We start from the raw sequence: 13,680 nt of genomic DNA on the forward strand, positions 1-13,680 counted from the left end.
ATTCTCCGACGGGCCAATGAAAACAGGCGGGTGAATCTGTTAAAGGCGCGGGGTGTTTGTGCGCGGAGAGGTTTGGTGTCTAAAGTGGCTGTACGAAAACATTCCCTTTAAATGAGTTTAGACCCACAAAGCGGAAACGGAAAGACCGTGTCGGAGACTTGAGACCAAAACAAACGGGGGTTTTGCAGGCGAGCCGGTCGGGTTGAGTTCATTGATTTGGCGTGTTTTGGTGCTGGGAACTAAACATGGAAGATCAGGAGATGCAACTTAAAGTGAAGCGAGGTAATTGACATGCCTGGTTGTTTTCCTGATCTGTGGTTATTAATTACCGTCGGGGTCGTGGCGCAGATTTCCGCAGCTCTGCGCGGCTGCACCAATGGGGATGCAGGATACGGGGGTGCAGCAGATCTGCGCAGACCTGCGGACATCTGCGCTACAAGAACGCGAGACGTGTCTGACTGCAGAAAATGGCTCTTTATTACAAGCTCACATGTGTCGTGGTTGTTGTCTTGCTGCTGTAGTGACGGACAAGTTCACGGAGAGCATGTACGTGCTGGCCAATGAGCCGTCCGTCGCCCTGTACCGGCTGCAGGAGCACGTCAGGAGGTCGCTGCCGGAGCTGGTGCAGCACAAAGTGAGTTTTGCACAGTCGTGATGCGATTTAGGGGGAATTTAAGTGAATCATTGATGAACATGCTGGGCGTTTTATAAGAGGGGAAGGGGTGCGTGTTTTTTTGGTGACGTCCCGGACGCAGGTGCGTTCAGTGGCATGTTTGCATTGGAAAGTCTGATGCACAGTGTGTTATGAGTGTAAAAGCAGATGGTTTTTCCACTTAAATGCATGCATAATTTTTACTTGTGATGTGGCTCACTTCCAGGATGAAATGAATGCACTTATGTTGTTGTCCAATGATGTGTAATCTGGCACCGATTCGACCTCTGTGATGTGAACGGTGAATCCGAATTAATGGTCAGCTTTGTGTCCGACCACAGACGGATATGCAGAGCTGGGAGGAGCAAAGTCAGGGGGCGATCTACACGGTGGAGTACGCCTGCAGGTACGGTCACCTTCTGTACACGTGTGTATTCGTGTCACACTTTAAACGCATGTTTGGTTGTAGTTTTTTTTTCCAAATACACCACAATGAATAACCCTCTCCCTCCCCTTTCCACATCAGTGCAGTGAAAAGCATGACCAACAGCAGCTTCTACTTCAAGAACATCGAGGGGCTCTTGCGTCAAGCCATCAGCATGAAGGACCACATTAACTCTGCCCACGGACGCAGGTAGGGGGGCCACACTGAGGCTTTTGAGTTTCTTGCTGCCTACTTGGTACAGGAACAAACTGATTGATTGAGAAACAGTATGGATTATTTCTCTACCCTTTACTGTTAAGTTCTTTCCAAAGCTAAAACTGTGAAGGATGGTCACGCTTTTTCCACATTTATCCGGCATTCCTTAATGCCACAGCCCAGCTTGAAACTCCCAGGGATTAATCATGTGGCTTTAACGTGATTAGAGTTTTATTTATGTAGGTCAATGAGCAGTAACTTGCACCACCGTGCTCCTTGGAGAAAAACAAGTGGTAGGCAAAACTAAATGAACGTGGTGATCTGACAACCAGTACATCAGTCCTCAGCCAATCACACCATGAGCTGGTCACGTTGGGACTTGACTCCTGTTTTGCATTTTATAACTTATATTTTGTGTATACATTTTACTATTTTAATCATTTTTGGTTGATGTCATAATTTACCTTATTTTATTCATCATTTTGATATTATTTGTGGGAATCCTGTTAGTCTGTCATTGTTTTGTGGAACTATTAATTAATAACTGGCTAAAAGGATCCCCAGTTTTACTTATGATTTGTCTGTTTTTTTTGGTTTGTTCTCGTGGCGCATGGTTGCATGCTGCTTTAGTGAAGAGAGCCAGTCCAGTCCCAATGATACACCTCCACCACCCCCACCCAGCTCCTCTTGACCCCAGGAAAAAAGCTTATCCCAAGGTTAGTAGACCTTCTGCTGGGAAGATTCACACACTTTCTCCCAGGCTTTGAGGCCTTGTGTGGATTTCCCGTTTCATCCTGTGTGGAAAACAGAATATTGACCAGAAACACATTGAATTACATAATATGCATGTATTTATTTATTTTAAAATCAAACCAATTGGACAAACTGCTAAAATGACAATGCAATGTGTAATACACTATACTATTTATTTAATCTACACATGGTGTAATACAATAGTTTTGGCAAGATCATGTATTATTGCAGTGCTCACAGACCACCTTTGGGCTCGTCTTTCATACGGCTACACTCCTATTTAAGATGCTTAAAGCCTTGGTTTTTAGGGTTCTTGCACAAAAACAGTGTAAAACAACCCTTCAGTTCATGGCACAGGCCTAGACCCAATCAAAACTCTGACATATCCCTCAAATCGCCGATCTCAAGTTTGTACTCCATTGCCTCTTGATTTATACATCGTAGAAACTGGCTTCTGAAAAAGTTCTGATCCCAGTTTTAATTTGGTCCAGTGTGTATTTGAGAACCAATTCCTTCTTCCTCTTCTGGAATTTCAATTATGCTTCAGGTAAACTGTAACTGTGGCAGATTTTTACTCCACTACCTTTTTTTGATGAAAGAAAGATGGTATATATGTACATTATACTAGGAGATATTCGAGTAGTGTCTTGTCTTAGGCCACACACATCGTGAAACTATGCTAAAATGTCTGCTTGTATAAACCACCGCTGTGAAGAGTAGTTTTGAGACCAAAAAAAAAAATATCTAGCTTCTACCCGTGCTTCCCCCAACTATTTAAAAAAAAAAAAAAAAAAAAAAAAAAAAACGGTCAACATGGCTGACTCGGCTGGCACCCTCTGTCTCTCCCGGTCAGTTCCTTGTGAGTGTGTGCCATCGGTCAGGGCAGCTCAGACCAGAGTGGAGTCCTTGCCTGAGCCGCCAGACTTGCGTGCCAGCACTGTCCTCATCTCGCTGTTGATGCCGTTCCAGGGCTTGGACTGCGACTGCAGCAGCCCCGACTCGGCCGACAGCGTCCGGTGCATCCTGGGCACGGTGCCGCCGCCGCTGCTGCTGTAGGCCTCCTTGTCGGGGGAGTGGCTGTGCGTGGGGGAGGTCACGTGGCTGCCCGACGGCGGGGAGTAGCTTTGCTGCTGCTTGGGGTCGGCGCAGGGCGGGTAGGAGAGCTGCCGGTGGATGTCGGGCCTCCCCCGGTGCTGTTTGGGCAGCTTGTCGCCGGGGCGCTGCCCCCCCGCGCGGGCGCCGTTCTCGTGCTCGTTCTGGTACATGGTGTGGGAGAGCTCGGCGCGGCAGTGGCGGGTGGCGCGGGCCGCTATCACCAGGGAGTGCACCACTGTGATCAGCAGCACCAGCACGCCCGAGGCCAGGACACAGGCGCTGGCGATGCCTGTCTCAATCTCGAACACCAGCAGCATGTAGATCGACAGACCTGGGGATTGGGGGGAGGATTTCATATTATTTTAAAATAAACATCTGTGAAGGGTTGTACTTGAAATGGGTTCAGGGGATCTTATCTGCTATCATTCAAGATACTGCAAGTTTCATGTGCTAGTCAGGACTGTGTTCTTGCCAGATGTGTGTAGGTCTCCAATTTCCAAATTAATCTCCTTAGAAAAAGGGCGGTGGACCCCTCTGCGCTGAAAGACTGTGGAGAGAGGCCCGGCTCAGGGCTGTGACCGCCGGACGTGGTGGACCGGTGTCCTGCAACGAGCAACATCCTCCACCAGAGCACTGCCGGACCAGAGCTGCCCACTCACTGTGCCCTCCCTTCAGCAGAAACCAAGGCAGATAACCTGAGCTCACCGGGCTGTGGAATGGAAATGGCCCACTGTGCCAGGCGGTGCATTAGGACACTTGTGTACTGTGTGTTTATAAAAGACCGTATTGTTTCAAGGGCGTGTCTGTGAAATGAGAGGGCATGGCAGGAAAGCTCGAACGAGACTCTTAAGATAGCAGACTGCTCCAGTCGACACGCTCCACTTCTCTGTAAATAGTTTTAAAAACCTAACAAATCGGTAAATGCACACAGTTTTAATAGTCTCTTTTTGTTTGTGGACAGCAGGTGTTTTGACGCTTGTGTAATGCGATGTTTGATTAATGTTTTCAAGCTTTTATAAAAAAAAAAAAAAAAAACTGAGATGGTAGGCACTGACTTTAAAAATAAATATTGCATTAGCTCATTTAAAAAAAAATATATATATATTTCTTGGGGTTGCTTACCTGCTAAGTAAACGGAAACACCAAGGCAGAAAAGTCCGATGGCCACGTGACGGACACTCCGGCTGTCCAGCAAGAACCAGTCTGCCCTGGGGGGAGAGGAATTCAATTCAAAACCAGCTTTATTGGCATGACCAGTTTATACAAGCAAAGCCAAAGTATTTACAGATACTTCATAACACTTATATTTCTTTTCTGTAAGTCTTCCCTTTAAAAGGTTGAACATTTGAAAGCATTAAGTATTCAAAGAGGCACAGTAGCTGGGAAAGTACAGAACCTGCTAAAAGTGAGGGGTTGACTTGTGTTATACAGGTATTTCATATATATACATTTCACTTTTCTGCAATTAGGTGTCCTGCTATTTTTGTTCCCACAAATACAGTCGACCATGACAAACTACTCGACTACAGTATATTGTGCGTGACTCATTACACAGATTAAGGATGGATAATGGCAGGAATGCCATGAATGCAGGTTACCCAGCGTGCATGTTGGAAAGACACAACCGGAATGTGCGTCTTTAAAGTGTTTTTGTTCTCTCTCCAATGCAAAGGCCAGCAGTCCGGAATAAGCCTCCCATTCCCTTTAACGGGAAGCCGGAGCAGAAGTATGTAATGCACCGTCCAGCGGTATATGTGCTGGAAAAGGCGCTTTTGTGCCCTAATTAAACGAGAGCGCATTGTGGGCAGTAAAGAGCTGAGAGCCCGGGCCGTAATTGTGTGTGACAGCGGCGACGTGGGAAAGCGCCGGGCGACGTGAGCGGGGAGCGCAATGAGGCACAGCCATTGTTCTGCGCCAGATTCGGGTTAGCGGAACAATAGCGGGTCAAGCAGGCAAAGGGACGGCGACACAAAAACGCATTTTGTAATGGAGGGGATTCACCCAGCGTCACAACTGCTGCTCCTCTTGACCTATTGTCTCACTTTTCAGCTTTGCATCATGCGCGCTTCTCACTGTCTGCAGTTGGGAAAGTTATTGCACATTGTAATAAACTTTAAGAGCCGAAATGAAACATGCATGGGCGCTTAATGACCTTTCCAGACCTTGATATGAATGTATGCTTAATTTCATGTACCAATTTTACATGCGTTACTGGTGCATTCAAGCAACAGTGTATCAGCAACAAATATAGAATTGATCAACAAAAATAAAAAACAATGCATTGTGTAGTAGCAATTATAATAATAATAAACACAGTATTGAGGTGTCTAGCAAAAACATGCATGCCTTTTCAACTTTATCTGTGAATGGCAGCCCAATAAAGACCCAAGCATCCATTACCCGTTGCAAGGGTTAAACTGTGCAATACCTGTCCGTGTCGTCCTCCCCTCGGCAGACCTCGGTGGTGAAGTAGCTGTGCAGCAGGCAGACCACCACGGAGCTGAGGCTGAGGGTGAGGGACAGGGCGCTGAGCACCGTGGACACCGGCATCAGGATGGCAGACACCTCCGCCGGGATGCCGGACGCGAACCGGGGGGCGTCCTTGGGCCCGTGCTGGCTGGACTGCAGCTGGAAGATGAGGATGACGGACAGCACGGACATGATGGCTGATAAAATCCCCAGGAGCGCCAGGACCGTCAGGGAGCGCTGGCTGTAGCTGGAAGACATTGTCGCGCCGGCTGCACACACACACACACACACACACACACACACCAGGCTACACGCTTGCACCCTCTTGCAAACTTTTCCTCGCCAGCACAATCCCTTCTTCGCGTCTTGCTCTTCTCTTTCACTCGCTCTCTCTCCCTCTGCAATTTTTCACCCTCCCCCCCAAAAGAAACAGAAATCCCCCTATTTCCACTGATTGTGCAAGGTTTAACGACTTATGTTTCCGTTGAGAATGAAGTGTGAGCCCCTGTGTTGCTGTGCATGGCTGCAGGGACCAGCGTGCGGCTCGCCAGGCTGGGGGGGAGAGGGGGCATGAGCACGTGATGGGCTTTAAACCCCCCCCCCCCCCACCCAGTTTAAAAGACTGCAGCCACAATGCTTTTCTGGCATGGATCCCCCCAAACAATACCCCATAACAACGTGCAGGTCCTCTGCGAGTGGGGGAAAGCACGGGCTGCAGCAGTGTGTGTGTGTTGTGCATTGCATGTGTTTATTCACTAAGACGTATTTCATATGTGTGCTATATGTGTGCTGATCATCTATCACTTTTGGAAAGTTGCGCACTGACCTCTCAGCACGGCCGCAGGGTCCCGGGGAGCTGCCCTGTGCTGGTATGCCGTGTCTTTATTCTGCACTGCATCTAATTAACTTTTCTTTTTCTATTGTCCCAGCGTTGCCTTGGAAAGCGGGCTTATCCCAGTGCTAGCGGATAGTTTGCAGGTTTGCCAGGCTTTAGGTGCATAGTTATCGCCTCAGCTATGTGCGCTACAAGATGTGTCATGTTTATTCTCTGTATAATAATCATAACAAGAATAGCAACAGTCATAATAATATGAACTAGAATTTAAAGTATCTAAAGATGTGTCGTCTGCATGTGACGCTACTTTTTGCTTGATATATTATTGTATTGTATTTGTATTTAATGTAGTATGCAGGTTAATGTGTGAAAGTTGGAATCGCTGTAGTATGCATCTGTAATAAATTGTTACAGTAACTAGGCTAGTAGCTGCAGTATAATAGCAGGTTTGTTCATGATAGTATGTAACTTTGTAAATTGAATAATTATGATTATTACTTATACTTATTACTTATTATTAATAATAATAATAATAATAATAATAATAATAATAATAATAATATAACTGATCATACAGTAGAAATAGCTGCCAATTAGAACATAAGATGAACATAAGAAAGTGTCCAATCGAGAGGAGGCCATTCACCCCATCATGCTCGTTTGGTGCCCATTAATAACTAAGTGATCCAAGAATCCCATCCAGTCTGTTTTTGAATGTTCCCAAATTGTCTCTTCGGCAACATCGCTGGGGAGTTTGGTCAGATTGTGACGCCTCTCTGTGTGAAGAACTGTCTCCTGTTTTCCATCCTGAATGCCTTGAAGCTCAGTTTCAATTTGGGTCCGTGTGTCCCTGCTGATCTGGAAAAGCTCCTCTGGTTTGATGTGGGCGATGCCTTTCATGATTTTGAAGACTTGGATCAAGTCCCCACGTAGTCTCCTCTGTTCCAGGGTGAAAAGGTTCAGTTCCTCAGTCTCTCAGTAGGACTTTCCCTTCAGACCTGGAATAAGTCTGGTTGCTCTCCTCTGAACTGCCTCTAGAGCAGCGATATCTTTCTTGAAGTGTGGAGCCCAGAACTGTACACAGTATCCAGATGAGGTCCAACTAGTGCATTGTACAGTCTGAACATCACTGCCCTTGTGCTCAATTCTACACTTTTGACAATATACCCTAGCATTGTGTTTGCCTTTTTTATTGCTTCCCCACATTGTTTAGATGGGGAGAGTGAGGAGTCCACATAGACTCCTCATGTGTGATAGCCTACTAATTTACCAGTTTTTACACCAGAATACCCCAGAAATATATAAATACAAGGTCAATAATGAATGGGCAACATAAGTGTGGTATAGTACAGCCAAATGTGTCATTGGAGACAAAAAATGCCACGCAGGACTAAAATGTGTCATGCATGACCAAGAAATGTCATAAGCAACAAAAAAGTGTCATAAGTAGAACCTATTACTATTCAATAATTACTATTCAGTGATAGTTTATATTGTTTACAATCTTTTAGTGTGTAAGTGTCATAGAGGACAGTGACATGTCTGAAGGGACAAATGTGATATATCTTTTATCTGACCCATATATAGTATACCCGTATTGTATCACCACTAAACCACTGGTCTGTGTGTTTGTCAGTCAGTGTGTAAGTAGACCTAAATCTAAAACCTAAATTATACTACTACTGTACTCATTCGGGTACAAACTATCATTATAACCTGCCATTAATATAATATATACCCAATAATAAATAGATCATGCAAAAATAGTCACATGCAACTTTTAGATACATTTAAATGATACTTTATGTATTGATTGTTTGTTTGTTTACTTATTTATCTCCAATTTCACTAGGCTGAGAACTGGTAATAGCATGAAGTTAACATTTCTTTAGTGCTGATGATACATAAGCTACCTCATGCTTCACAGCCAGGTGAAAAACGGGATGTAATTTTCTTTCAGAACAGAAGGGGGTGACACAGTCTATTGTTGTATTTCAAAGAAAACTCTTGTGATGTTAATTATGTTTTGGGGCAATGTGCAATACAATTATTCAGCTTCTCTCGTTTTTCAACAACCACAAAAAAATCATCAAACAGAATTTATAGTGAATGAGAGCGATGTGACAACAAACGCCAAGCCGAGGTGCCCTGCAGGGAGTGGCAATGAAACGGTAATATCTGCCCCGGAGGAACTGGTGAATAATCCGCCACCCAGCCTGAAAGCTGGCCAGGATTACAGAGGTTGGCACGTGGCCACGGTCAGTCTGTCTGGACCCCTGTCTCGGCACGGGCAAGCCCTAATCCACCATGCCTCATCAGCCTCCAGTTAGAATCCACTCTCATTTTTCTGGACCTTTGAAACTCGTAACCACACCAGGCTGAAATAAAAATGGCGGCCTCTGTCTCTAGGCTACAGCCATTTAGCCAATCCATCCTAAATAAAAAAGGAGAGTTCTGTCTTCACAAGAGGAAAACACTCTGTAGCAGCTGTAGTTGTTTGCAGCGACCATTATAGTAGGAGTGCTTTTCAGTAGTCATATTTTAAGCTGCAATATTTATGGACTCCTGTGTCCCAAGGCTTGGAGTCAGAACTTTTGTACATCCTGGAACCAATGGGATGGGGGGTGAGGGGGTTGAATCGGGCTGACGAGTTCACCGAGGTGACACAGGACGCAGGGGGTTGGGGGGGCAGCAGGTTTGGGGGCTGAGGGCAGTGAAGGTGGGTGTGCAGAGGGCTGCTGTGAGGGAGATAAGGCCGTGGTCTAAAAATGGAGGTACAGCCCTGAACCGCACACACACATGTACACTGACCAGGCGAGCTATTTCTGGCGGCAGCGGCCTCACCACACTCACAAAAACGGCAGCTACCGGTTCAGCCAAAAGCAGAAGTGAGCAGTTTCAGGAAAACAAAAAAGAAGTCTAAATACGTGATGCTTCCAACAAAGGTTCCTTCCTCTCACAAGCAGGGGTCTAAGTAATGTGAAAAAGTACATATATATATATATATATATATATATATATATATATATATATATATATATATATATATATATTCTCTTGTTTAGGTGGAGAGGGATTCATTCATTCGTTCCTCCGTTCATCTGGTCATTGGTTCACAAGCGGGGCATGACAGGGAGGTCGGCACACACTGGGTCTGAGCCCAGGGCGGGAAAATATTGGTGTTTTTTGCATTTTCACTCTGTTAACATGCATGCTGGTTCTGATTATCTGCCAGCGAAGCTAGAATAATTCACTAGTACCTCTTGCAAACGTAGATTAATGTGTTAAAAACCAGATAAAAAACCAACCTAATAAAAGTGGGCTTAGTAGTCCAAGTTTCATGCTATATTTTCTTATCTGAATAGGCATCCAACAAAACAGACCACCTGAAACTCAAAGCTTTACACTCCATTCCCACATTACAGTCCTCAATGCCCTAATTATAATGAGTCACGTTAGCTTTCCCTCTCTATGGCAACATCTACTGTACTTCCAAATGATGACAAACAGTCCAGTTTTTCTTTGTAACCTGACATTTTAGTGGATGGATAACCCACTACAACAATATTCCACATTTTAGACCTTTATCTGTGGTGTTTAACCTTAAAAAACAACCAGTTCAATCACACTTTATGCATCTATCTATTTTAGAGAGTTCCCCGGCCTTTGATTACACTCTAATCCTGGATCCTACAGGCCCCGCAAGGACAGCAGCTGCCGATTCCTGCACCCCCATCCCTCCTTCACCCAGCCCGGCCTGTGGGTGATTACACACTCCTCCCAGGCAGCTCGGGTCCGTGCGCCGCTCGCCTGGTCTCTGCAGGGTTGGAGGAGAGCAGGTTGCGGGGCTACCCGGCGCTCTACAGAGGAATACGAGTGCTGCGACGGAGGGGTTTGCAGCGCTGTGCTTGGGAGTTGCGGGATATTGCATCAGATTTAACTGCGCGCAGAAAACAGGAGCTGAGAGCTTGGGCAGATCATGAAAGGGTGCATGCATGTGTGTGTGTGTGTGTGTGTGTGTGCAGGGGGGTGTACAGTGCGATGTGCATAGCTGACTTTGGTTTTCTTTCCATTTCACTGAGCAGACTAAAGGTTTTCGAAGTACACCTGTAGATCACTGACTCCTCCAGCACCGCTGCTCTGTCCAGCCCTGCCCCTCACTGGCTCCCAATCTTCAGCGGCCATTGAAGCATAGACAGATGATTCAGGGAATAAAAAGGAATCAGAGACAAAAGAATAATAGCACAGGACAGAAATCTATTCACCCTATCAGTATATCTCTTATCATTTTTAATCATCTGTCGCGCTCTCTCTCTCTCTCTCTCTCTCTCTCTTCTCTCTTCCTATTATTAGATATTGTTTCAGCAGAGAAATCAACCTCCACCCCCCCCCCTTTGTTTTAGCACCGATAGCTATTTCCAGTTATCTAACAATAAACAGCCTGCCATAGTTATTTTTATTTGTATTTCTCTGCGTGGAACCGTTGGAAGCTCTTTGGTTGTGGTTTGATTGATGTGTGCTGAAATTAAAAGGAAAAAACAAACAAGTCAAGAGTAATAAGAGACCAAGAGGTCGTAGAAGAGATAGAAGCAAGCCTTTGCACGGGGTACTTACTACACCTTTGCAAAAGCCAATGCATCTCCAAGGTCATAGCAGGGGTTTGAGTAGGCCAACAGGTGTAAGGGGTTCATTAAGTCCCTTGCATTCTGAGCCTCTTCCATAAGAATTATAAGTAAGAGAGTAAAACGTTTAATTCATTGCTCAAAACTCACTTTTATGATTCATTGTTTGATTCTTTGTTTTCACTGCAACAGCACACCTCCACTGAGACCAGAACTGGGAGAATTGCGAGTCAACAACACAACCTACGTGTCTATATTCTGCAGATCGGTGTTTGAGAGGGAAATTCGAAAAATCACACTTGCAGATGGCCAGGTTGTCTTTAAAGAATGAAATTAAAAATCTGCCCCATGCGTATCTGTAGAAATTTATGAAAATAACGCTGGGAAACAAAAGCAACCACAAACCGCTCTCTTGGAAACAACTAAGCATTAAGCGGGGGACTCAACTGAGGTGATGTGCTTATTCTCAATTTCCCGTCTCCTGGTGTTGTGAAACCATGTGGGCAAGTGACCAGCGGTTAGCACACCTTCCTGAGATGCAGATCTAGGCCCCTCCCGGGTCACCAACCACTCCTGCACCCAAATTAACAGTCACTATGTCTTCGCAGTTGGGTGACCAGCAGCGGGGCACCGCTTTGCCCACGTACTCAACAGTCACATCTTGAAGGTTCAGGATCCGCTCATTCATTTGGATGTCTGAGCATAACGAGCTATAGCGATGGTGCTTAACTTCATGTTGACCCTAGTTGAGTACCAAATGTGTTTCATCCAGTCTAGGGCCAACAAAAAAGTGACTTCCACAACCAATCACTGCTGCAAACGGCACTGACATTAGAACAGAAGAGGTTCAGAAATTAGCTCAGTGAGTCAGTGGCAGAGCCAAGAAGTTATTTTGTTTTCCTGGAAACAAGTCATTCTTCATAACCACTAGACCGCCTAACCTCCAGCACCTAATTTAGCTGGCCTATGTACTCCTAATGGGCCAAGTTCAAGTTGGAAGTTATTTCGCTCATGTTCACATCTGCACAACTATCTTTGTCTGTTTGGCACTAATAATAAATAATAACTAATAAAGCAAAGTTACTTTACCCAGCTTTTGTGTGGAAAGGTCCAACTAAATATTCCTTGTCATTCATACACTGTTGTCTAGTGGTCACACCGGTGATTAAACCATCGCTGTTCTTGTGCCGGGGACCTAAATCAATATGGTGACGCCCCACAGATGTTCATTCACACCCAAGCTTTAAAAAAAATGGTCCTAGTTCTCGCAGGGGCCAGTGGATTCGAATTTGATATGAAAAAACAAAAATAAACCATTTCCCCTTTCAGCCGAAGACAGATCTTGACTGCTTACCCAAAGACGGCCGACGTGAGAGATAAATTTAACCTGTCTTCATCAAATCGAGCTGCGGAAACCATGGACCCAAACGCAGAGCTTAATATATCCACCTGAAATTCGCTCGCCTCCGCCTGAGACGTGACATTTGCAGCAGGGCCTAACGTCTCGCTGTTACTGCATTGTTATTTTTATGAAATATTCACACATCAGTCATCAAAAGCCTTTTGGGTCTTTTACATAAAAACCATGTCTCTGAATGTGGCGACAGAGGCATATAATCATTCTTTTCTGTCAGTATAGCATCTGACCAGCCAGCACCACAACAATAAGCTGTGTGACTGGCGCTGTTCGCAGAGAGATCGGTACTTAGCAGAGCAGAAGTTAAAAATATAGACAGGGAACGTGTCGTTGAATTCTCAAGCAAACGTTCAAGTTTGAAAGCTGCCCACTTTCACTTTTCCGATGCTTACAAACGTCTTCTGTTTTAAAAAATGCAGTTGTTGGATGCCTAGGGATAGAGCAGACTGACACGTCTAGGTTCATCGACTGCTTTGCCTTCTCCTTTGCTTGTCAAGCTGTGCAGTGTTTTGCACCAATCACTCACTGTCACATTGCAGAGAATCCAAAAAGCAACACAGGGAGGACGTATAACTAAAAGAAAGAGAGGGAGAGACAGGGAGACAGAGAGACAGAGAGATCCCATCTAATGTGGAAGGGTGATCTCACCACACTCTTCAGAGAATAGAGGAAGTACCCCCGCCCTAAACAGCACTCCCCACCCCCACCTCCAAACCCCATACTCCATTGCAGGGGCTCTTCACCTACTGTAATAATAACAACAAAACAACAACAAAAAAATGTTTCTTAAACAGAAATGTACAAAAAATCTCAATAGTTTTAATACTGATTCCAGAATTGCTCAGTCCTGACTCAATCTCCTGCAAACCTGCTCATAAATGCCATTAAATCTCCTTACATGCCTCTATACACACTGACTAACTTCACGAATACATCCAAAAGCTCAGAATGTAGAAAATCTGGAACAGAACACGAAAGCCATTCTTTGGGATTTGCTTAGATAGCTGTGAAATATCAAACACATTTACATAAGACCAAATATATTTTGTATATGTAAATATAGAAAGATACTGCCTGTGGTCATTCTGCTGTGTCTGTGTACGGTTGTGTTATTGTGTGTGTGTGTGTGTGTGTGTGTGTGTGTGCCACTGCAATTTGTTTATTTGTTTGTGTTCTTGTTAGTTAGTGTACTGCCTT

General features: G+C 45.0%; 2 protein-coding genes across 4 annotated transcripts; one reads left to right on the forward strand and one right to left on the reverse strand.

Moving 5' to 3' along the window:
- The first annotated feature begins 57 nt into the window (after window positions 1–57).
- On the forward strand, window positions 58–4,457 carry borcs8 (BLOC-1 related complex subunit 8). Of its 3 annotated transcripts, none has more exons than XM_066695476.1 (5): window positions 58–282; window positions 522–634; window positions 994–1,058; window positions 1,179–1,286; window positions 3,655–4,457. In XM_066695476.1, exons 1-5 carry the CDS (start codon window positions 246–248, stop codon window positions 3,716–3,718), a joined length of 387 nt encoding a protein of 128 aa, XP_066551573.1. In that variant the 5' UTR covers window positions 58–245; the 3' UTR covers window positions 3,719–4,457. The 3 variants fall into 3 exon arrangements, with proteins under 3 accessions (XP_066551573.1, XP_066551575.1, XP_066551574.1); XM_066695477.1 differs by lacking the exon at window positions 3,655–4,457 and adding an exon at window positions 1,923–2,008 and having other exon boundaries at window positions 59–282; XM_066695478.1 differs by lacking the exon at window positions 3,655–4,457 and having other exon boundaries at window positions 1,179–1,290.
- tmem221 (transmembrane protein 221) lies at window positions 2,126–6,152 on the reverse strand. The gene is made up of 3 exons (XM_066695475.1): window positions 5,569–6,152; window positions 4,263–4,348; window positions 2,126–3,471 (listed from the first exon to the last, which is right to left on the reverse strand). The coding sequence occupies exons 1-3, from the start codon at window positions 5,865–5,867 to the stop codon at window positions 2,933–2,935; spliced, it is 924 nt and encodes a 307-aa protein (XP_066551572.1). The 5' UTR covers window positions 5,868–6,152; the 3' UTR covers window positions 2,126–2,932.
- Between the last annotated feature and the right edge of the window lie 7,528 nt (window positions 6,153–13,680).

The sequence above is a fragment of the Amia ocellicauda genome, chromosome 22, assembly GCF_036373705.1.
Source record: "Amia ocellicauda isolate fAmiCal2 chromosome 22, fAmiCal2.hap1, whole genome shotgun sequence".
In the NCBI taxonomy this organism is placed as follows: domain Eukaryota; kingdom Metazoa; phylum Chordata; class Actinopteri; order Amiiformes; family Amiidae; genus Amia; species Amia ocellicauda.

Coding starts and splice junctions, on each gene's coding strand:
- tmem221 (XM_066695475.1), bottom strand. CDS start 5,867: ATGTCTTCCAGCTACAGCCAGCGCTCCCTGACGGTCCTGGCGCTCCTG. Junction 4,349..5,568: donor GGGGAGGACGACACGGACAG/GTATTGCACAGT, acceptor CTCTCCCCCCAG/GGCAGACTGGTTCTTGCTGG. Junction 3,472..4,262: donor TGTTTCCGTTTACTTAGCAG/GTAAGCAACCCC, acceptor CCCAATCCCCAG/GTCTGTCGATCTACATGCTG.
- borcs8 (XM_066695476.1), top strand. CDS start 246: ATGGAAGATCAGGAGATGCAACTTAAAGTGAAGCGAG. Junction 1,059..1,178: donor ACGGTGGAGTACGCCTGCAG/GTACGGTCACCT, acceptor TTTCCACATCAG/TGCAGTGAAAAGCATGACCA. Junction 1,287..3,654: donor AACTCTGCCCACGGACGCAG/GTAGGGGGGCCA, acceptor TAATCTCCTTAG/AAAAAGGGCGGTGGACCCCT.